The sequence below is a fragment of the Nanorana parkeri genome, unplaced genomic scaffold, assembly GCF_000935625.1.
Source record: "Nanorana parkeri isolate BGI_ZX_2015 unplaced genomic scaffold, ASM93562v1 scaffold1019, whole genome shotgun sequence".
Taxonomy (NCBI): Eukaryota; Metazoa; Chordata; class Amphibia; order Anura; family Dicroglossidae; genus Nanorana; species Nanorana parkeri.
Genome location: NW_017307287.1, coordinates 208,475 through 224,972, shown reverse-complemented (window position 1 = coordinate 224,972; position 16,498 = coordinate 208,475). Strand labels below are relative to the sequence as shown.

General features: G+C 43.9%; 1 protein-coding gene across 1 annotated transcript in view; it reads left to right on the top strand.

Annotated features, from left to right (window-relative positions):
• CSMD3 (CUB and Sushi multiple domains 3) overlaps positions 1–16,498 on the top strand; it is a 576,345-nt gene that overhangs the window by 368,679 nt on the left and 191,168 nt on the right. Inside the window, exons 33-34 of the mRNA XM_018567203.1 lie at positions 2,288–2,384; positions 4,565–4,669. Of these exons, the coding sequence (XP_018422705.1) occupies positions 2,288–2,384; positions 4,565–4,669 (202 nt within the window). The remainder of the gene's footprint in view (positions 1–2,287; positions 2,385–4,564; positions 4,670–16,498) is intronic.

The following is a 16,498-nucleotide window of genomic DNA, read 5'->3' as shown; positions in this document are numbered from 1 at the left end:
TAGGTGATATTTTTTTTTGTAATGTACCACAATGCACACACTAATGAAAATTAGCAGTAAACTGTGATACACATGTTAGCCAATCCTGTGCTTAAAGGGGTCATTTTAAAAAACAAATCACTGTGCAATGGACATATGAAAGGCAAAACAATTGTTTCAAATGAAACAAATGAAAAAAAAATGTCATTTGTTTCGTCAAAGGAAACAAATGTTTATGCTGTTTCGGATTCGGAGGGAACGAGCCTCCAAATCCGAAACCGCACAAAGTAACCGCAGATCGAGCATGCGCGCTGTCATTAGAGTATATCTTGGTAAACACCAAAATAGCAGCGCCTGCCATCTTAGTGTATACCGAGATATACTCCAAAATGGTGGCGGGCATGCACAGAACGCGCCAGCAGCCAATATGGCTGCCGTGTGTTCTGATAACTAATTTATATATGCCCAAATATAGGTTTATATTGCTAAAAAAAACACTAGGTCTTATTTTTGGGGTAGGTCTTATTTTTTATTTTTTTTTAAATGTACAACAATCCACACTTATTCATGTACAACAGTCTACATGTATTCATGTAAAAAATATAGTGATCAGGGCAATCAGGGGTGCCGTACCTTTCCAAGAGCAATTTGCTAACCAATTGCTGGCCAGAATGAGCGAAGCGCACTTTCACAACTTTCACAGGCGGAGTGCATTTGGTATCACTCCACCTGTGACAGGAGCCGGCACTATAGAGGAGGCATCGGCTTATGCGGCTCTGCTCCCTCCGGTGCCGCCTCGCTTCCTCTAGCGCCGGCTTCGTTGGCACCGCTGATTCACTCCTGCGGCTCTTCAATTTCCCCCTTATGCAACCACCGGCCCTGGGAATGGTCACAACTAGGTCTTATTTTCGGGGAAACAGGGTATATATATATATCACTGTATATGTCAAGTGAATCAAAAATGACCACATATAATTTAAACTAATATATCTAGCAGAGGCCTATTGTTTTTTTTTGGAAACTAAAAGGAAGTACTGGCTCCCTTTTCAATATACCACCCTGTTATCATGCCTTGGAACCTGACAGCATTAGGATGGCAATGCTGGCTTTTTACTCATCTTTCTGGTTCATTATCAGCGGAATTCAGTTCTCTGGCTTTCAGGAGATTCACAGGAGTGACTATATCATCACTCCTGTAAGGCAGAGCAGGGATAGCTGCTAGAGGAAGGCTTCTGCTCTTTCTTCCTTCCAATAGCAGCCTACTGTACTGAAACAGGAAGGAAGAGTGGGTGCCTATTGGAAAGTGAGGGATTGCCTAGAGGTTTGCCTTCACTTTCCCTTCCACTTCACATTTATATGTTCCATTATTAAACTGAAAAATAGATAAACCAGCATCCACACTCTTGTGTGTCTGTCCCTTTCCTGTCATTTCATAGTAGGTCGGGGAGTAACCACACCCAAACACTCCATTTACTTGTAATTGCAGGCCCAGACTGAGAGGGCAGGATTGTGCCCTGCCACAGATGCACCTGCGAATGAGGTTGGATCAGTAATCCTCACAAATTCCTCTGTTAGTCGCCATTCACACCAATGCATTTTGTGAACGCACTCCAAGTGTGGGAGAAACACTAATTTTGATACACATTCACGGATGCTCTTCAAAAATGCCAAACATGCTTGCGTTGAAATTACTAATAGCACCCAAAACGCATCCAGAAAAAACATGGAATTCATATCACAAGATTTGATACATACACTACTTTCACGCATTTGTCCCCATTTAGGGGTTCCTGGACACGTGGGTAGAAAACGTCAGCAAACATGCATCACTGCGACACGTGTACCCACTATGCAGTAGAGTGAACCGTGCCTCAGACTCATGGGATCTGCTGCAGACAGTAGGCGCTGTATAATCCAATAACAGATGCTGTGGCCTGTGTTTGCATGTAATCACACAGGCTGCTGTTACATGCAGACGACCTCACATGGAGGCAGTCTGTTTGCATCCAGGTACAGTCATCCACAGGTAATCATAGTCTGTGCTATGTAATGAAATCAGAAAGGTTTATAAAAAAAATTAATTAACATGTTGATTGGGGAGTGGAAAAACTAGGGAAGGAAAATGTGAGCGGAATAAAACAAATTATTTTATATGATTTCAGAAATCACATAAAAACACGTCTGTCCGTTACAACATAGAGAAGCATATATTCCTATCTCCAATTTGTTTGTGTGTATGTGTGTGTTTTTAGCCATTTTTATAGCCTTCTTCTCCAGAAAAGCTCTTTCTCCCGCTCTATTCCCACAGGTTCAGGTTGTCAGTTTCGCTACAGAACATAACTGGGACTCGTTGGATTTTTATGATGGCAGTGACAACAATGCTCCTAGACATGGCAGCTATTCAGGTGAGCAACTGTGACTTCCTGTTCTTTGACCTATTTTAATAACACTCAAAAAAAATAGTTGAGTAAAAATGAAAAAATATATATAAACATCAATAGGTGTTTTTTTTTTGGTTTGATTTGTACTTCTACTGTTGCTTCTATGTAAGTGATGGTTAATAAATCATACACTGGAAGGAGAAATAAGGTTATCACTTTTATTTGTAATACTTAAAATTGTATATTCAGAAAAATGTGAGGTTCATAGGGGGTGACTCAGTAAAAATAACCTAAGGAAGCCCCTAACTGCTTACACGAATACGAGTATGTGTACATAGCAATTAGGATGTGGGGGGTTTTGATGCTACTTTGATGCATGCATGGCATGTGCCCACTGCGGGTTAAACTTGGCATTTATAAAGCTTAACTCCAGACAAAAAGGTAGCTGAAATGCATCTAAGAGAGCTTTTTAACCTGTCAAAAGATTTGTATTTTTGTCAATCTAGTTCTGTGATTTACACTTCCCCAGCACAAAGCACATTCAGGCAGATAACTTAGAGAATACAATGCTGTTATCTCCTTGTCCCCAGTCTGCCGATTGGCTTGTGAAGAGCCACAGCTGACTGAAGTCATCACCCATATTTTTTTGCACTCTGCTCCTAGCAGCATGTTCTTTTTTCAGCACATTTGCATGAAACACACCTTGTTGGCTCCCAGTGCTGCTTCTCCCTCACCCAGTCTTAAAGGTGCTGTACAGGTGAGGCTTATACCAAGGTATTTATTCAAGTTGTCCTAGATATGAGTCTTGGATAGCTAGATATGAGTCTTGGATAGTGAAACAGTCAGATCTACATGCTTTAGTTCCCATATTTCACTGGTTCTCATTTTTTTCTACCAACCCCCCCTTTAGAAGCAGTTAAACCTTTTATTGTCCCCCTTCCCCTCAACCCATGGTGTGCAGCTTTTTCTTTTGGTGTCCCTACCACTGCCTGTACATTACACACTCACTACTCCATGATTTCACTGCCACCCTACAGCTTTTCTAACTACAACTGTTCCCTGGGTGCCCAGCGGCAGTGTCCAGGGTTCCCATCCAAAATTTAAAGTTTAAACAGACAAAAGAAGAGAAACTAAGGTCGCACAACCATTGTTATGGGCACATTGTCAAATACAACTTCTGCTTTGTTTTCACAGGGTGAGGAAAACACATATTGTCCTTGTTTTACCTGCTTTATTCCCTCTATTCTCTCTCTTTATTCCAACACTGCTGCTTTTGCTTTATTATAACAGGGTTAACAAAGCTCATATGAGCAAGAAACTTAGACTAAGGTTGGGAGTTTTGGAAGAATGCAAAAAGTCATACATGACATCTTATTTTATCATATTATGCAGTGCAGGTCAAATAAAGTATTATGTTGCAGCACATAGGTTATGTGGTAGAACGTGTACCTGTCTTGCACACCTCTATTGCACCAGACATTGCCGAATTCAACAATTGGTGTAATCCCCATATCTTTAATTTCAAACCCTTCAAATTGAGGGGTTTGAAATGATCTATTTCTCGGGTTGTCACTAGTTGCAGCTTACAGCAGGCTCCTCTTCTGCAACTTTCAAACTCTTTTTGGCACCATGTGGGAGAGGAGGAGAATTGTAAGACAAGCTCTCTTCTCTCCTACTCTCCCCCACCATGCATGGAACTAGCCTGGCCCCTAGTGCTGCTCCTCCCGTTGCATTGTTCATAATATAAATTGAATTAAAATCTAACAGTGAAAGTGGGCCCAAATTATAACAGCCATAGCAGATCAGACTTGGGAACTCAAGTGCGAAGATTTCACCAATAGGGAACCTGAGAAATATGATAAATTGGGAGAACTGTCTGTTTTAAGGGAATTTTGGTCAGGTGCAGCATGCCAACCAGTGACATTTATAGCAGGATGTGGCACTCTCTGTTTTTTATGAGGGAATTAAGGGTTGTGAAAAAGACAAAAGAAGGGCTTCCAGACAAATATGGGACTACTGTTAATTTTGTGGAAGTTAGCTTTAACACCTTCATTACGCAGGTTTTTTTTTGTATCCACTAGCAAGTTATAAGGTTATACATGTATTTCATGGTCTGATATCCCTCAATTAAAGTTACCTCCATTTCTCTCTTTATGCACATGTATAATCTACAGATGAAATATTGTTTTTCCTCTTGTTTACAGGGACTACCATTCCTCATCTTCTAAACAGCACATCGAACAATCTGTACTTAAATTTTCAATCAGACATCAGTGTTTCTGCAGCTGGTTTCCATCTGGAATACACAGGTAATTGTCATAGCCTTCATGCAGCCTACAATGAAGAGCATAGTTTAGAAATATATTTTAAGAGATTTTATGTTAATTTTTCCTTTATTTAGGAAAAATTCAATTATGTTGTACTAATTTCATATATTAATGTACAAATCATTGTCTGAAAAGGTCAAGAGCATGATATATGCTGAAGGGAGCATAGCATTAATATCTTGCAGATAGTTGTAACCAGCACTTTCAAATAATAAAGAGATATGTACAATAAAAAAAGGAAATTTAACATTTGTGCATTTATTTTAAAGGGTGTTTTAAATTGTATCCAACCCTTTCTTATACTTAGTGATATTTTAAAGCAGGATTGGATTCATGTCTTAGACACCCTGTAGGGCCTTACTATTGACAAACATAAAAACAAATTCCTCCAGTCCCCTACCTTTGCTGATACTTATTGCCCAACTCCACAAACCAAAAAGGTGGATGTAAAAAAACAGATGCAGCTGGAATATCTTCCTTTTCTCTGACTCTGTTCCCAACAAACTCCCCAGTCTCAGATCCATCAACTGTCCTATTCCAGGATGAATGACACCGAGCATTATAAAACCTACCTCCTGTGAGCCCAGGACATCATGAAAACAGCCACTCTGGGTCTGTCATCACACTGACCTGGGCTCACAGTACTCCTGGCCAAAGAGAAACTCATACATCATTAAGAAAACACCATGATATCTATGCTTAAGGTGAAGGAGGAGAACAGGAGAACAGGAAAGGTCAGTGATGGCATTGGACTTGTTATTAGACTTGTTATTAGAAAAAAAGGTATATAAATATATATATTAAATTGGCTATCCCATAGGGGGCTTCTTAGCCCCCCATGTAATAGCAATAAAGTTGTATGTAAAAAAAAAAAAAGTAATACAAAAATGAAAGATTCATAAAAAAAAATAAAAAAGCATAACATTTATTTTTTTAAATTTTTTTTTTAAGTCTGCACCACCCTAATACACATGCATATATGTGTTAGGTGCGCCTACGTGCCGCACATGTTGCATATCGCCGCAAACGAAGTGAGAGGAATAATTTTAGAGCCATTAAGGCTGGGTTCACACCTGGGCGTTTTACAGCGCTGATCGACGCGCTGTAAAACGCCCTGCAAGTGAAATCCCATTATTTCCTATGGGCATGGTTCTCACTTGTGCGTATTTCAGCGTGTCGGAACGTGCTGAAAAACGCCTTATGCCCAAAGAAGTACAGGAGCTTCTTTGGGGCGTATTTCCGCGCGTATCCATTAGGATACAGCCGGATATCCCTCGTAAACGTGCATTTGACGCACGTTTTGTGGGCTGCAATGTCAGTAGGCAAAAGTTTGGGGATAACTTCCTGTTCATATGTGAGTGCACATTCGTGAAGGACACTATAGTGGACGAAAAGTTTTGTATACGGGGGCAGGACCATATGAGGTGCAGGGGGTCAGGTAGGGGGAGAAGGCATTTTGGACAAGCAGTTAACCACATTGAAGAGGTCCCCCTAGTGGGAATATTAAAAGCATGATATGCTCTATGTACTGTTTTAAAATATATTTCCCTCCAGGACTCATTGACAATAGCCTTCCTGATTTGTTGCCAGCCCTGCTCCACCATATTGATGGTGTCCTCAGTAGACATGTTTAAAAAGTCCGCCCAGCGGCCAATGTGGGACGGTACTGAGGTGGAAGATTCCTGTATGTAGGTCACTATGCTCCGGGCAATGATAGATAGTGGCATCTTCATCTGGGGGGAAGAGAACAATGAAGAGAGGGGTGAGTGGACCACTTCAGGCCAAGGCAATGTAAGGTGACTGGAGATAAAGTGACTTAATTGTAGATATGGGTAACAATGGGTGGCCGGGAGACGCTGTTGGGTTTGGAGATCCTGAAAAGTCTTAAGTCGTCCTTGGGGGTCGAAGACGTCCGCCAGAACCACAATACCCCTAGCTGCCCATATCCGGAAGGCATTAGAGTCAGCGCCTGCCGCAAACCCTGGGGAGGATCTGAGGGGCATCAATGGGGATATGACACTGGGCAGGTGGAGTATTTTCCGGAGTGCCCTCCAAGCTATCACGGTGTCCCTGAGGAGAATGTTATCTTTAATGTGTTTGGGGAGGTGCCTCAGTGGGGTATTCATGATGCCAGAGGGGGTCCAAGGTTTCATTAAGTTGCTCTCTAAAGGAGTGTTGGTGAAAAAGGTGGTGTCATGAGTCCAATCTCGTACATTGTGGAATAGGCTGGCCAAGTTGTAAGCTCTAATGTTCGGGAGGTTGGCACCCAACTACCTCACTGGCTGTTGGAGTTTTTTGAGGGCGATCCGCACCCTCTTCCCCCGCCAGAGAAACGAGGTGAAGGCACTTTGGAGGATTTGTATATCTTTATGTTTCAGAAGGAAGGGTATAGTCTGGAGAGGGTAAAGCAACCTGGCGAGGCTGACCATTTTAATGAGGTGACATCTGCCTAAAAGGGAGATAGGGTAATCTTTCCAGGTGCGTTGTTCCTGGACAATTTTGTTTATTATAGGTTTGTAGTTTAATGTATATAGATGTCTAGCCGACCGGGGAATGGAGATACCTAAATAAGTGATAGAGTGTTTCTGCATTATCAGGGATGGATATGTGCGGGAAAGGGTAGTTACAAAAGTCTTATCTGAAGTCAGGGGAAGTAGTTCACTTTTATTTACATTGATTCTCAGGCCCGAGAAGGACCCATAGTGGGTGATTAGGTCAAAGATTTTTGAGATTTGTGCTAGAGGGTCAGATAGGAGTAACAGGATGTCATCTGCAAACAGGGCCAGTTTGGTGTCGAAGGGGCCAGACCTGTAGCCTGTAAAGGTTTGAGAAGATGATAGGGCTCCGGATAGGGGTTCTATCGCCAAATTGAAAAGGAGTGGAGAAAGAGGGCAACCCTGGCGAGTACCCTTGTATTACCGGAAGGATGGGGAAAGGGCCGCGGAGGTATATATGCGTGCAGAAGGAGCATTATACATTGTTGTAACATATTTCAAAAATATCCCTGATAAACCATATCTTTCCATTACCATTGACAGCCAGGACCAGTTCACGTTGTCGAAGGCCTTCTCCGCGTCCAAGGCTAAAAGGGTCAGTGGTCCGGGAGAAGCCTCCGACAACCTTATCCCCTCCAATGCAGTAAGTATTTTTCTCACATTTAACATAGCAGATCGACCGGATACAAAACCTGCTTGATCAGGTGAAATAAGCTGAGGCAGCACACCGGCCAGTCTGTTGGCCATTATTTTTGATAGAAGTTTTGCATCAAAGTTAAGCAGAGATATAGGACGGTACGATCCAGGAAGCAGGGGATCTTTCCCTTTCTTGGGTAAGAGCCTGATATAGGCGGCATTGAACATGGGCGGGTATCAACCTGGTTGCAGTATGTAATTATATAGGGATACTAGGGTTGGGGAGATCCGATCTGTCAGGGACTTATAAAATTCGGGGGATAGGCCGTCAGGACCGGGAGCCTTCGAGCCGGGGGAGCCATGAATAACTGTCTGGACTTCCTGGAGGGTGATCTCCGCATTCATGCGTTCCAGATCTGCGGCGGATAGGGAAGGTAAAGGCACGGTGTCCAGAAAAGAGGACCCTGCAGAGAGGTTTCCCGCATCCGCCGCATACGATTGGTAAAATGTACGAAATGTGTCGCATACAGTCTCGAGGTCCGCGGAAGTCTTGCCCTTGTCATTGGTCAGGTTGAGGATGTGGGATGGAGCGTTGTGTCCCCTGATCAAGTTCGCCAACAATTTCCCAGATTTGTTCCCAAATTAAAAAAATTCCACTTCTTTGTGGGAGTGAATTTGGAGGTCGTATTGGGCTATCCAAGGGTCACAAGTGTGTTTAGCCTGAATCCACTCGGATCTCGACTGGGGTGAAGGGGCTTGTCGATAATGGAGATATGCAGTCCTGGCCACTGCGCATGCCTCAGCATACCCCAGTCTTGTCCTTCTCTTCTGGGAGGAGACATATGCCAAAATCCTGCCTCTCAGTACCGCCTTAGCCGTCCCCCAGAAGAGAATAGGATCCCCAGCATGTTGAGCATTGTCAGAAGCATATTCATCCCACCATGAAATTAACTGCGCTTGAAACGTATCGTCAGTACGTAGGTAAGATGGAAAGCGCCATACTAAAGGTCTGGAGGGTATCCCCAAATGCGATATTTCCATCATCACTGGAGAGTGATCCGATATGACCATATCTTCTATGACCACAGAAGAGACCTTGGACACCATGTTAGGCAAAACCAGGAACATGTCCAGGCGTGAAAGGGAGTCATGTGCATGGGAAAAGTGGGTGAACTCACGAGTTAGAGGGTGTAGGTATCGCCATATGTCCACAAAACCACCCACTTGAATCATTGCCGAAAGATGTAGATCTTGGGCGAGGGTGGTATTAGAGGGGCGTCCCCTGGTCCAGAAGCGGTCCTCCAGAGTAGCCGGGACCGCGTTGAAGTCTCCCCCAAGGAAAACATAGGTGTCAGGGGCAGGAGGAGACTGTCGCGACAATAGCTTATCAAAGAAGGGTTTGTTGTCCAGGTTAGGGCCATAAATATTCCATATCTCGAGGGTGGTTTGCCCGATCTGTATAGTCACCTGGGACCACCGACCCCCCTCCAGATCGTGTCATTGGGTGATGAGTAAATGAGGTAAGTTTTTGCCTATGAGGATTGCCGTTCCAGCTGAACGGCCCACCGAGGGTGCCCCCACCACTGTTCCCACCCAGGATTGCTTGAGGCGAGAGATGTCATCACGGGGAAGGTGGGTTTCCTGTAGCAATGCAATGTCCACCTTATGTTTTTTAAGGTGACGTAATACCTGCCTTCTCTTTTGGGGTGTCCTAAGACCCTTGACGTTCCAGGAGGAAACTTTTAAGGCGGTTCCCATAACGCTCGAGGTGATGTCATGATAGTGAGGTCGTGACAGACCATAAATGTGTAGAGGCGAGTCGTTACCTGTGTCCCAGTGCTCCAGGAACGAATCCGGTTCAGCGGACCCACGATACCAAGGGAAGGGAGGTGTAACCCAATGGTTACTCGGTAGTTGAGGAGAGTGTCGAGAGAGGTCTTCATCCACATGGCTGGATAGATGTGTCTGCTCGCAACTAGTAGTGCAAAAACAAAAATAACAACGAATACAGAACAAACTTTAACCTTCAGGTAGGAATCGGTACCTGTCAGTGTCTTCCTTTTTTCCGGATGGTGGTGTACATAGGTCTGGCCACCTGCAACAGGGGGCAGGTTAACCCCTCGAGGAGCCACGGTGGTCTAGGGGTCGAGAACTTCCGGTTGCTACGCCCCGCCACTGTTGAAAAAAAAAGTCTCGGAGCATGAACGACAACTTAGTGAAGAATGGAAATAAAAAGATATACAGGTGAAACTCGAATAATTAGAATATCGTGCAAAGTTCATTTATTTCACTAATGCAACTTAAAAGGTGAAACTAATATATGAGATAGACTCATTACATGGAAAGCAAGATAATTCAAGCCGTGATTTGTCATAATTGTGATGATTATGGCTTACAGCTCATGAAAACCCCAAGAACCCCAAATCCGCAACCTCAAAAAAGTAGATTATGACATGCAATCAATAAAACAAGGATTGTACATAGAACAATATCGGACCTCTGAAAAGTACAAGCATGCATATGTACTCAGTACTTGGTTTGGGCCCCTTTTGCAGCACTTACTGCAATTACTTTTGCATGATATTCTAATTATTCGAGTTCCACCTGTACATATAAAACAACTTCGAGGGAGCACCCGTCAAGCACAGCGCAGATGTGTCACACGGCTGTGTGAATGCGCCCATCTTTGCACCCCTGTTAGGGTGGGAGGGAAAACAATGGAGGAGCGACCTGGCGATCAGGTCCTTTTCTTCCGCGGCAGACTCTTGAGTGGCGAGCTAGAGTGGGCGGCAGGATCAGAGAGGTGTCTGTCCACATACCCCTTGGCCTGGGCAGCAGAGGTGAAGCGGAGTTGATTGCCGTCGGGGTCTGACAGGCGCAATACCGCCGAATTTGATTTTCCTGTGCACCAGGGATTGGCAGACCTCATGGAACAAGCGGCGAACTTTAGACAGCTCAGCCGAGTAATCTGCGAAAAGCAGCAATTTATGGCCGCCCGCTACTAGTTGGCGTTGCCTCCTATAGGTCTGCAGAATGTGATGCTTGTCTGAATAGTCCAGATATCTCACAATGACTGGTCTAGGCCTTTCCTGATCTTTAGGGGGGCCTATGCGGTGGGCCCTTTCCACTGCGCAGGCAGACGTGAGTCCCATGGCTTGTGGTATAACAGAAGAACAGAAGCGTTGTAGATCAGCAGGCATTATTGATTCAGGGATCCCAATTATCCTGAGATTATTTCTGCGAGATCTGTTTTCTAGGTCATCGACCTTGTCTTGCAGATATTGCAGCATTTTTTTTTCTTCAATGTGGGATCTATCAGCCTCAGCAGCCCGGTCCTCCACCCCACTGACACGGGCCTCCAGAGCCTGCATTCTGTGTGCTTGTGATTCCAGGCCGCGGTGATAGGCCCCAAATGCGGCTTCAAGGAGTCTGCTATAATGGCCCCGATCTCTGATCTCAAGTGGGATGCCACAGTTGCTGCCAGGTGCTGGTAGTTAATATGGGGATGGGCAGAGGCTACCTCCGACTCACCCTGCGGCCCCATGTCGTCAGCTTCTGCATCGTCCATTGCCGCCGATGCGGGCAGCACGACCGCCGGGTCAGGTGGTAGAGACAGCGCACGGCGGGCCGGCTGCGATCTCGCGACAAATTTGTCCATGGCCAGCGGTACTTGGAGGCGGCTATCCGGGGCTCGGTGTAGCTCAAAACGGGCTCGTTTTAGACGATGGGGATGTGGCGGGGACGGAGCTACGGAAAACACCGCTAGTCCATCCGGCGCCGGAACCGGAAGTCTTGTTAATGTCCTGAATGCACACAATTACAAGCAGATACTTATCAATCATGCCATACCATCAGGGAGGCGTGTGATAGGCAGCAGAACAATGACCCCTAACATACAGCCAGTGTCATAAAGAACTATCTTCAGTGTAAAGAAGAACAAGGAGTCCTGGAAGTGATGATTTGGCCCCCACAGAGCCCTGATCTCAACATCATGGAGTCTGTCTGGGATTACATGAAGAGACAGAAGGATTTGAGGCAGTCTACATCTACAGACGATCTGTGGTTAGTTCTCCGAGATGTTTGGAACAACCTACCTGTCGAGTTCCTTGAAAAACTGTGTGCAAGTGGACCTAGAATTTATGCTGTTTTGGGGGCAATGGGTGGTCACACCAAATATTGATTTGATTTGGATTTCTCTTCTGTGTATTTACTTTCTAGTTTGTTAATTGATAAAAATAAACTAATAACACTTTTGTTTCTGAAAGCATTCTTACTGTACAGTATTTTTTCACAGCTGCCTAAAATGTTTGCACAGAACTGTATGTGTATATACAAAGTTCTACAAAGCCTATGGGGGTTTTTCACAAAGCTGCCGAAGGATCTAGCTATAGCTCCGGCTGATCCTTTGGCTAGCTTCTGCCCCAGGACCCCTTCAGTTCAGTAGAACTGAAGGGCTACTGTATGAGCTATTCACTATATTCCCTAGATCCTGAAGTTGGCCGAGGGGCTCAGTCGAGCCGCAGGCATATGCTTCGGCTTGACTGAGCCCAGGTGAAATTTGAAGCTGGTCGAACGGCTGGCCGTTAGCCGGCCAACAGCCTGCTACTGACAGCTGGGCGGAGCCAGCCATCATCTCTCGGCTGGCTCCGGCCACTTGCAGAGACAGATCAGTGTCCCTGGTTTCCAGGTAACCAGGGACGCTGATCTGTCTCTGTCGGTGTACGGCTGCCAGGTCACCCTCTTCTTCCGGGTGGCTGATCTCTGCATAGATCTTCTCCTTTCGGGGATCCCCTTCATCCTTGAATGGGATCATCTTATCAGTGGCAAACAACTCAGGGTCCCCACCACCACCATTGCCTCCCCCTGCTCCAGAGAGCTGAGGCATGGCTCTATGACATGATACACCACTACTGTTCACAGAGGATTAGAAATCCAACCCAACAAGCGAACTGCCCCCACCCCCCCTTCCAGTGCTCTTCAGCCAGAAGCCCCCCAGCAGGGTAAATCCGAATTAGTGGGCAGGCAGCACTGCAATCTTTTGCTGGAAGCTTCTCACTCCTGTCTGACGATCCAGGGCTCAGGACGTTCAACCTGGTGGACGGATGGACAGCTGAGGATCAGATCCTGGGGAAACCTCACTCTTCAAAGGGCTTCTTGTCTTACCATGGAAACTTTCTTTTCTCTTTCTACCATCACATGGAAAGTGACAAAGAACATGAAAAAAGTTTGTTGTTACTGTGACTAAGAGAGGAGCAAAGTTTGTCCCAGCCTATGACCTAGGGCTGAATAAACCGGAAGGATGTCTGTGCAGAATGAAAATAAAAAGGAAAAAATAAAAGATCTTGCCACAAGTAAATTATCCTTCTTTGTTCTTGTCCAAGCTTCTTTTAGTCCACTGCGATGAGAGAGGCTGGTAAGTCTGTGTAATGACAGATGGTCGTCCCTGGTTACCAGGTAACCAGAGACGCCGTTCTGTCATTACACTGAGAACACGGCAGAGCCGCTGTGATATCACGGCGGCTCCGTCGGGTTCTCAGTGTGTAATGACAGATGGGCATCCCTGGTAACCAGTGACGCCCATCTGTCATTAGGATGAGAGCTTAGCAGAGCCAGCAGTGATATGAAAGCCGACTCTGCTGAGCTCTCATGGTGCTGACAGTTCAGTGTCCCTGGTTACCCTGGAGAACTCAGCAGAGTCGGCTTTGATACCACCGCCGGCTCAGACAAGCTCTCATTGTAATGACAGCTGGTCCCGGCCAATAGAAACCAGTTGGGCGGAGCTAGCTGTCACTGCCAGCTCCACCCAGTCATTTTCTATTTTGTTTCTAATTTTTGTAACTGTTTTTTTTCTGTTTTTTAACCCCCTATGTATTTCAGAACCCAGAACAAAACTTACAAACAAATCATTTTTCTCCACATCATTCATAAACCCTGGAGCCCACACCATGTATATGTGAGAAATCTTGGTAAAACATAAAGACCATCCACAATCCTGCAAGGCAGTGCCTCACAGTAGATTAACAAAAAAGAGATAGAGGTTGCAGCAAGAAGACCTTTTTTTTTATTGCCCAATAGCTTGAGCAAGAAAAATAAGCTCTCCCCACTGCATGCAACATACTATTTTTCATTTGTTTAATAGTGGTTAGTGGTAACCTACCTGGCTGCATGCATGGTCTAAATATATATATATATTCACACAAATTTTCCCTTTAGGGAATTTTCGCTTAGTGAATGCGGTGAAAATTGACTTTGCAAAGATTACCCAAGCTTATGAAAAAAAAAAAAAGCAAACAGTATTTTTCTTGCATGATGGAATTCAACAGAGCTTTACCTAATTCACTAAGCTAAGGGAACATTTGCTTGAAAGGCAAACAGCCTGTTTGCCTTTAGTAAATCCACCCCATCTATTACTTTAAAAAAAATCAAACCTTTGTGTTGCTTTTTATTGTTGTATTGTGAAAAGACCATTTGATGGACAGATAGGTTGCTATCTTTTGATATGGGTGAAAGATAACAATGCTGTTTGAAATGTATTGTATTGTGTGCAGCTGGATATTTTTGCTCTGTTATAATGTAGGAATGCAAATATATTCCCTGCCTGCTCGCCCAGGGCTTCATGGTTGTGCAGTCCCTTTGCTTTCCAATATAGCGAAAGATGCATTAATGGTTGATCTGCATCTTGTTTGTATTCTGAGTACAGTACTCTGTACAATCTGAGACTCTATAGCCCTCTCACCATCTGCATGTCATCATTGCCCCTAGAAAGAATGAATCGTGACATAGTAAGCTTGATGTTAGCATGCACAACAAAATTACACATTTCACTTGTAATCCTCCAAGTCACATATTTCAAGGATTATCAGGTCTGCTGAATCAGATGGTTGTTTTTTTGCGTGGAAAAGCATACAGCAGGCTGATGCGTTCTATATTCATGCAGAAAAAAGGATGAAAAACTGTATTGTTTCATTTTTTTATCACTTTGATAATATGCCAAGGATGAAATAGAACAAATACAGCCTGGGTCACTTGTGTCCTTCACCCCGCTGGCTCACAGCATCCCTGTCTCTGCTCTCTGGATCGCGTTAATAGGATAAGTGTGTAATATTTTTTAAAACTGCGGTGCTCTCCTCATGTTCTGAAAATTCCATCTTTCAGTTTTGGAGAGCAGTGAAATTGTCTCTTTACTTTGACATGTTTTCTTTGTCCCTATTAAGCTGCCATATCGCTCCGCTGTGTTGTCACAGTAGCATAAGCTGCAAATGGCAAGCTGGTTTATGAACATTATTCCCAAAATTGTTGTGAAACTCAATCTTTGAGCTGTACATCTCTTTCTGCTTTTTCTAAGCACAGTGCTTGAAGGAGAAGCGACATGTTTTGTTTCAGTTTGTTCTTTTTTTTTATGTATGCATACATTTCAAAACAGGCAAAGTCTTGCATCTAAACTGACCAAATACCATAAGCATATTGCAATTTCAGAAAAGCTTTTATCCTTAAAAAAATAATAATTAGGACTAGTGTGTGGTCACACCTCCTTCCTTAGTACTATATGTTAATTATAGCTGTCAAAGACAGGGATGAACTAATGCACAACATGGTTCCTTTTGGCTCCCAATGATCTTAAAATAGAGGGCACAGATGACAAATTATTCTGAGTGCCTGATTCATGAGATTAGTATACTTGCATATTTTCAACCATTTCAGCTTTAAAAGCAAAGGAAAAATCATTAGCAGGTCTTACCAAAATATTTAAACTGCACATGCCGTAAGAAGCTAAGAAAACATTTTCAAGTTACACAAGAATTTTTTGTTATTTTTGTAAATACATTTTGAAGTTTGATTGAACTTTGAGTTTAAATCAATGAAATACATTGCATGTGTGTTTAAAACAAAAGGTGTTCAAAGTCTTACAGTTTTTCTGTGGAAAGCAGCCACCGCCTGAAAAGAAAAGCTTGTCATCTCCCAGCATGTTGTAGAAAAAGACCCTTACTCTCTGTGTGATAGTGGTCTCTATGAAAAGGTCTAACACGTTCCCTGCCGATGGCTCTGCAAACATCAAATCTTTTGCTCCTTGCTTAATGAAGAGCTCTGGCTCTGACTCAGCAGGTGTGTGCCAGACCTCTACAGAGAGACCACTGATTTCAACTGAGAGCAAGAATCCTGCAGTCAGAAGGTCACTGTTTAGGTATTCTGACATCCCGGGAGCCAGGTTGTCAGGGTTTAATAGCCAGAAAGGGAAATTTCTCCATCCATGCTTTTTAGCATGGATGGGGGAATCAAGCAGTTTTCTCTCATTCAGCTCACAGACTGAACGAACAAAAAATAAAAAATTATGTATGTATGACAACGTAAGACTTTGGACACTTTTCTGTAATGCCTCGGAATGTATTTAAATGATTGAAACTAAAAGTTCAATTGGGCTTTTATTATTGGGTATTTTATTCAAAACAATGTAAAAAAAAAACTTTCATAAATTTTAAACACAGATAACTTCCATTGTGAGTGAACTAATGCAATGGGTCCAGTGAACTAGTCCGAGTGTGTTACAAACAACATGTATAACTACCAGTGATGAGAGAGAGGGAGAGAGAGGAGAAGGGGAGAAAGAGGGAGGGAGAGAGGGAGAAGAGGGAAAGAGAGGGGGGGGAGAGAGGGAGAGGGGGAAGAGAGAGTGGGAGGGGGA